Below are 7,914 nucleotides of genomic sequence, written 5' to 3'. Positions count from 1 at the left end.
AAGAGTTCTCTCATGATCCTCTCCCTATATATATATATATATATATATATATATATATATATATATATATATATATATATGTATGTACTAGTTGGGTGTCGGCGCGATGCAGCAGGAACAAGACCGTGAATAACGGTTTGGTTTCAATTTTTCACGGTTCTGCTTCGGTTTATGATGATCAAAAACCTCTACTAATTAATTGTTTATTTAAAAACTATCTAAACTGGATCGCAAACACTGCTACGTAAACATTTATTTTTTTAACTAAAAAAACTAAGGCGGTATCATACTCAAATTAAAGAGAATAAAATTCTCGTTTTTAAGGTGCCGGTTTTTTTTTTTTAAATATTAGCGTATGAAAAAATTATGAGCGTTTAAAAGTCGTTGGTGGAAGTTGGGTTAAATGTGAAATTAAAAAGAATATATGGTTAAAAGTTAAAGGGCTAAGGTTGTAACTATAACTTAAATTTACAAAATTTAATTAAAGTTGAGGGGCAATATTGTAACTATGTTTAAAGAAACTGAAGTATATGTGATTCATATTTTCTAGTAGACTATTTTGCCCCTCTTCAACATGCTATGTAAGTTGTACCATTTGTTAATTAAGTTGTAATTTACATAAAATCTGAGTGTCTTCATTTGCCCATGAGTTATGTATTATATATAGTATAGATATATTTGCGTGTATGTATGTATGCACGAGTGTGGCTATAATTACTAACGAAAGTACTAAATATAGATTAATTTTACGAATGATTAGGCTACAAAATATCTTGTTCGTGAATTCTCATGGTGCAGAGAGTTCTTAGCTTGCCTTCTATCTTTATATTGGAAGCCTAAATAGAATGAAATCAAAACGAAAATGGTAAATAAAAATTTGGGTGTATTCATCCTCATAGCAACAGCAACACTAGTTACTCAAGCTACTTGTGTTCGTGCAGCGGAAGATGTGTTAGAAAATCAGCATGTTACAAGAATGGATGATGTTCCACTAGTAAATAAACACATTGCACTAACAACTTCAGGTGGATGTACTGAGGCAAAGGAGTATTTTGTAGGAGATGATAAAGGTTGGGAGCAACATGTCGATTACAAAGCTTGGGCTGCCGGGAAGGATTTTCGGGTTGGAGATATGCTCGGTATATTCTTAATTAATCTTTATACATGTCTCATTCTAGTTTTATGATATATAAATATGCATGTTTATAACTAGTTAAATTATAATAATTATTGATGCAGTATTCGAATTGAAGCATATTAACCATAATATCCTGGTAGTAGATGAAGACGGATATAACCGATGTTGTGGGGCATCACGCGTAGTGGATGTTCGTCAAGTTGGAAAACATCCAATAGTTTTGACTTACCCAGGAACCTTTGGTTTTATTAGTAACGTTGCAGATGATTGTCCGAATGGCATGAAGATTCTCGTTACTGTCAAAGCCAGATAAAACTCTAACTAGTTAAGAGGGACATGACTAGTTGTTACACTCTCATACGTGGTATGTATGTATATATATATATATGTATGTATAATATATAATATCTTTTCCTTTCCTTTTTGTTTGTTAATAATTTTTTCATCTTTGTTTGAGCTAGTTTGGTTCATGAAACTTCTTGTTTTGATCAGTAAATATACATGTAAGTTTAAAAGCGGATTAGAAAATAACATAATAGTGAATTTAAGATTTTCCATGATCGATATCAGCTGTTTATATTTTCTAGCTTGCTAAGTGTTGTGTTAAATTATAAGAAGAATTTCTGGTATGTTGGCTGATGATAACTACTAATTTTCAGCTGCACTATCCTTTGTGTCATTGATCGTTCCACTCCAGAGACTCACTCTAATTTGAAAAATATGTGGCTTAGCATCGATCCCTACACGTCTATAACAAAACTTCAACATTTTGTTCTTTATTCCCTAAATATTTAATTATTAAACACCAGTTAAACTTGAATTTTGTTATACATATAAATAGCACACGAAAATTTTGTTATTATTCTAACATTAACATATATTAAAAACTAATTAAATTAATAAATTTTACAAATTAATTACCACTATTATGTAAATATAGACATATTAATTTTTATATGTACGTTATTTGAACAAATATAAAGCTTATATCTTAAATTCCTTAATAACTATTCAAAATATTAAAATAACCATAATTTGGAATGTTATGTATAGTTAGACTACTCACATTCACACCCTAACTTAACCCAACCCAACACAGCTTTATAAAACTTATTTTTCTCTCCTTCACCTATACAACCTAACCAAACACAAATTTTCACTCCCACTCATAACCCAACCAAATCATTTATTTATTAATTAAAATATATATTATATTAGTTATTATTGCATAAAAATAACTTCTGATCTTAAAGAAAAAAACATACTTCAGGAAAAAAAATTTACTATATGAGTAGATAATTTTTTTTTAATGAATTTAGGAATTTTTATTATATTTTTTTGAATAAAATAGAATTATATTTTTATTTGATAAGTTTTATAAAAAAAATTATAATCATCATATTAATGTACGTGTCTAAAGTAATATATATTTGAGTGGATAAATTGTTTTGTTGGTTTGGGGTCTCCAGGTGTTCAACCGACTTACAGTCGGTCCACCCACTTGGTTGGGCCTTCTAAAAAGGTTTCCATTTTTATTTAACACATATTGACTGCCCGATCGAACATAAGCATACCAAATGAGGTAGTGTTAGAGAAACATGTTTAAGAGGTGGATGTTTCAAATCCTGCATTATGCATGTAAAGATAGATAATAGCAATAACTAGGAGTAGTCGAGTAGGTTAAATTGTTGAGAAAGAAAGTTGATAACTAAACTTTATAGATCAGATGGATAATAAGAAAGTTTGCAATGTTGTAGGATTAAATATAAGAAATTTATGTATTAGGTTGTATTTCAAATGTAATTTGTCACTTTGTTTAGCTTTTGTTTAATCGTTGTATGGTCACGAGGCCCTTTTGGTTGTAACAAGCCTAACATACAAGCCCATTAGAGCCCATTAATGGAAAACCTAGGAGACATGGAGCTCTCTTTGAAAGGGACACTATTCTCCATAGCCTCCTTGGATATCTTTGGCAACTTTCTCTCTATACTTTTCTAGTTTCTCTCTCTATGGTTTTACTCAAACATGATCCGAGATCCGAGTGATTATAATTTTCTACACAATATATCACGGATTGTTCAAAAACAATATTTTGAGATCCATCCGAGAACCTACAATTGGTATCAGAGCTTTGGCTTAACTTTTGTGGTTTTCAGATATTCATTTTGGATTTTGATCATGTCATTTTGTAGGTCTGAGTTTGGTTTCATGGTTGTCACTAGATCTAGTGTGTCTTTCTTCTTGGTTGATATGGACTAGATATGAGTTTTGATGTTTTGGGTTGTTTCGGTTTGAAAACCAAACTTGATAAGGGAAAACGAGTAACTTATTATAGATGACATTTTGAATTTTGTGTACTTTGGTGTTTTGGGTCTTATTAGGTTGCTCCAAAAAGGTTATTCCCCAACTAGTTGTTCTCCCTCCAACATGTTGTTCTCTTACAAGCTGTTCTCCAACAAGTTGTTCTCTGTTTCCCAATCTTTGTTGGTCGTTCTCTGTAAAGCTATTAGTCGCTCTCTATTCTATTAGACCTGATCGGTACCCCATTTTAAAGCCCCGGTCCCGGTGCCTTATATTAGCATCGGATTTACTCATTGTTGGGACTTATATTTTAGACCGACGCATCGAATTAATCTGTGGGTGAAAAATATATTATTTGGTCTCAACCAAGGGTGGATGGCTTGAAGACCAAGTCATGCTAGGCTAGTATAAATAGATGTTTTTATTCATTTGTCTAGTATGAGTGACTGTATTGTGTATGTGTGAGATTTAGGTTTTTATCCCTTTGAGAGAGTCTCTGCCGCCAGGATGAGCTCTCCTGGTGGCGGCTGAGATATTTCTTAATTGATTGTATGTATGAATGTATGTACGAGTGTTTCATCTTAATGAGAATCATTCGGCTACTATTTCATACTACCTTTTCTATCTTGTTTGTGTTTTGATTACAATTGTTCATCCTACTTTATTGTTGATTGTTAATCAAATCAGGCTCTCTCCCAATACACCTCATCCGTCGAAATGATAACATCATTCAAGAGTGAATACGAGTGAGATTCGTTCCTAACCCTAGATCCGAGCTCCACACCGTTGATTGGTATTGACTAATTTTCACGCTTCCGCACCGGGGCTCGGACTTGTCAATTGGTATAAGAGCCTGGGTTACCGAATTGTTCAGACTAACCGCTGAACAGATTCATTTCGCTCTTGAATCCACCATGGACGTTAAACGATGAAGTTTGTTGAAATTATTTTTGGGGGTTTTGAAATTATTTGATGATTCGGAGAAAAGTATATGGATTGATGTTTGGGTTGATGACTCGTTTGGAGATCCAACATCAATTTCATGTTTATTTGGTCAAAACGGTCCAAATCTGTTTATTTGGGGCAACACTGTTCATCTGATTATTTCTAGATCTGAAAAGGTTGATTATGATATGAAGATAGGTTTCTTTGATTTCGAGATGACTTGGATAGGGCTATAGTGATTAATTTCAGATTACCAAACTTGATTTTGGATTTGAAAAATTAGGGTTTTGTGTGCTCGTGCTGCAAAAACAGTAGATGTTTGTTGAAAAATATTGTCGATGGTACAAACTGATAAGGAGAATGTACAAGTCAAGAATGAACAGGTACTAAAGGAAATTTCATCATTGTTTGTTGCAGCAGATGCAAAGTGAATATTCGAGCAGGTTCTGCAAGGGCAAATCAGTGATTGATGACGCAGAAATGAAGTTTTGATGTGTCGAGCACACTATAAAAAATAAGATTGGACTCGAGTATGGAAAATGACTAAGTGTTGCTTCGAGCACAGGAGGTGTTTTCCCAACCACATCTTTGTTTTGCTCGAGCACAGGTTATTTCGAGCACATCAAATTCGAGCACACTTTGTGAAAACCAGAGCATATCCTTTGTCTTCTCAAGAAAACTATCTTTAAGTCTCGAGCACACTTTGTTATTTATTCGAGCAGACTCTTTCTCGAGCATACTTTGTTTTGCCATGAACAATTATGCTTGTAAAGAGAAAACTCAAGTTTGTGTCGAGCACACCCTTGCTCCCGAGCACACTTTTGCTCCCGAGCATGTTTGGTGGAAAATGAAAAAGCACTAAGTAATCCGAGCACACTTTTGTTTTTGAGCACTAAGTAATCCGAGCACAATTGTACTTCCGAGCACACTTTGTGCTAGTTAAAAATTGAAAAATCACAAGTGTTTTGCTTTCCGGGTACACTTTGTGTTAGGAAAGTGCTTCCGGGTACACTTTGTGCTAGTGCTAAAATTGAAAATTCACAAGTACTCCCGAGCACACTTTTTCTTCCGAGCATGCTTGGTGTTAAGTGAAAAATTTGAAAAATCACAAGTATTTTGCTTTCCGAGTACACTTTGATTCCGAGAACACTGTGTTTTTTCCGAGTACATTTTGCTTCTGAGCACACTTTTTTCTTCCGAGTACGCTTTGTGCTAGGAATGTACTCCGGGTACACTGTGCTAGGAAAGTTTCCCCGAGTACGCATTTTGTGCTATGAAACAGAGTTTGTGAAATATTTCAAAGTTTTGAAGATACTTTTGAGACTTTTGGTACCGTTGACTGTTTGACCAAGCTGTTCTCTACGGAAGATATATACCAGGGGTATTTTGGTAATTTTTCTCCAATCATCAATAAGCTTATGGAATTCAAACCTCATCCAATTTCACGACTTCATCAAAAGCTTTACAAGAACAAGTGTTGACTAAGCTTAAAGATTTAATCACTTTTAGTGTCAACCAACTTTTGAATATGTTCATTTGAGATTTTTACAATCTTGATGAGGATGATCAAGATTGTTTCACCCACACTTGATTTGAAGACACATTTATTAAAGTCAATTGCAACGAAATTGGGGGAGTAAAATCTTTGAATTTCATTGCAAATGGTTAGCTTCAAATCAAGTAAAAGACTCGAGTTAAGGAAAAGTTGATCAAGATTAATAATCCAAGGTTTTTCAAAGATGTTTCATCGTTTGTAAGTTTTCAGATTTCCTAGTACGGATGAGAAGATAGAGTCATCACAAGTAACAAGTTGAAAGGATGATCAGTAGAGTTCAACCTCCTATGAAATAGTCACTTGAACAGTCAAGAACGGTTATGGTTGACTTGAATTCTATTTTAATTCAGGGAATGGTTTGAAGATGATTTACAGGGGAAGACACAAATTTGAAGAATTAACGATTATTTGATGATCACAATGAGTTTATTTCTTTTTGTGATAACCTTGTTACTTGAAGTTGATTTTTGAAGTTCAACGCCTCGTTCATATGCCCATACAACTATATCCAAAAGTGATATAAGAGTGATGATTCGAAATAAACAATGGGAGAAGCTTAACGTGAGGGGGAGAATTTCAATGAAAGACAACGAGTTATGAGGTGATCATGGAAGAAATTCGATGGCATCGGTCTAAGGGGGAGATTGTTGGGACTTATATTTTAGACCGACGCATCGAATTAATCTGTGGGTGAAAAATATATTATTTGGTCTCACCCAAGGGTGGATGGCTTGAAGACCAAGTCATGCTAGGCTAGTATAAATAGATGTTTTTATTCATTTGTCTAGCATGAGTGACTGTATTGTGTATGTGTGAGATTTAGGGTTTTATCCCTTTGAGAGAGTCTCTGCCGCCAGGATGAGCTCTCCTGGTGGCGGCTGAGATATTTCTTAATTGATTGTATGTATGAATGTATGTATGAGTGTTTCATCTTAATGAGAATCATTCGGCTAATATTTCATACTACCTTTTCTATCTTGTTTGTGTTTTGATTACAATTGTTCATCCTATTTTATTGTTGATTGTTAATCAAATCAGGCTCTCTCCCAATACACCTCATCTGTCCAAATGATATCATCATTCAAGAGTGAATACGAGTGAGATTCGATCCTAATCCTAGAACCGAGCTCCACACCGTTGATTGGTATTGACTAATTTTCACGCTTCCGCACCGGGGCTCGGACTTGTCAATTGGTATCAAAGCTTTGGTAGAAACATTTAGCTTCAACAAAATATTACACAATCATTCAAATATCCGTAACAACCAAACTGTTGTCTTAACACATAATTAAAATTTCATTTTAAAACATAATAACATTTTTCACAAGATGCCAGTCTCTTCAGTCCAATGCCATGCGTCTTCATTTAAGTTGTTTTAGCCTATTTATCTGCGTGCATAATAAAAGTCAGCTACGCTTAGTGAGTTCTAGTTAATCATGCAACATACTATACGTTCATGTACTACATTCGTAACCTGCTTTACTTTCTTTTGTACATACATAAGTATATACCTTCATTCTTACTTTCATACTTTCGTTCTTTCATACTTTCATATTTTATTTTGTTTTACATACATACTTATACGTTTTTAAGAGCCTTTCGCCCTATAGCATCATAGATATTATAAGGGTTTGGTCCCTATCCTCTCATAAACAAAAAAGGGTCTGGTCCCTATCCTCTCAGATATAAAAAGGGTCTGGTCCTTATCCTCTCAGATATTATAAGGGTCGGGTCCCTCCTTTCCGTTCAATCATGCATTCATGCATATATTTCATCAAACTATCATTCGTATAATTACATACATACTCTTAACCTTTTCTATATCATTCATTTATCATTTATTAAGCAATCATACAAAAATAGACTTACCACTTAAGCACATTGGAGTATGCATAGAGCCTCGAAAACATGTCAAAGAAAAGGGGCTAGAAACTAACATGTGTCATGTGCCTCTCAGAGTTAATTGTTATACCCC

At 34.0% G+C, this 7,914-nt stretch overlaps 1 protein-coding gene across 1 annotated transcript; it reads left to right on the top strand.

The window, feature by feature from the left end:
• The first annotated feature begins 862 nt into the window (after nt 1-862).
• LOC143576192 (mavicyanin-like) lies at nt 863-1,451 on the top strand. Its single transcript, XM_077060346.1, has 2 exons — nt 863-1,139; nt 1,240-1,451. Exons 1-2 carry the CDS (start codon nt 863-865, stop codon nt 1,449-1,451), a joined length of 489 nt encoding a protein of 162 aa, XP_076916461.1.
• Nucleotides 1,452-7,914: the final 6,463 nt, after the last annotated feature.

Source organism: Bidens hawaiensis, unplaced genomic scaffold, assembly GCF_021521415.1.
Source record: "Bidens hawaiensis isolate Kalapana, Puna unplaced genomic scaffold, B.hawaiensis_p1.1 tig00001440_1, whole genome shotgun sequence".
Lineage (NCBI taxonomy): Eukaryota > Viridiplantae > Streptophyta > Magnoliopsida > Asterales > Asteraceae > Bidens > Bidens hawaiensis.
The sequence above is the reverse complement of the archived record's forward strand: the minus strand, read 5'-3'. Positions and strand labels throughout refer to the sequence as shown.

Bases quoted from the DNA above. Each gene is read 5' to 3' on its own strand.
- LOC143576192 (XM_077060346.1), top strand. From the start codon at position 863: ATGGTAAATAAAAATTTGGGTGTATTCATCCTCATAGCAACAGCAACA. The intron at 1,140-1,239 runs GTATATTCTTAA...TTATTGATGCAG, and splicing joins TCGGGTTGGAGATATGCTCG to TATTCGAATTGAAGCATATT.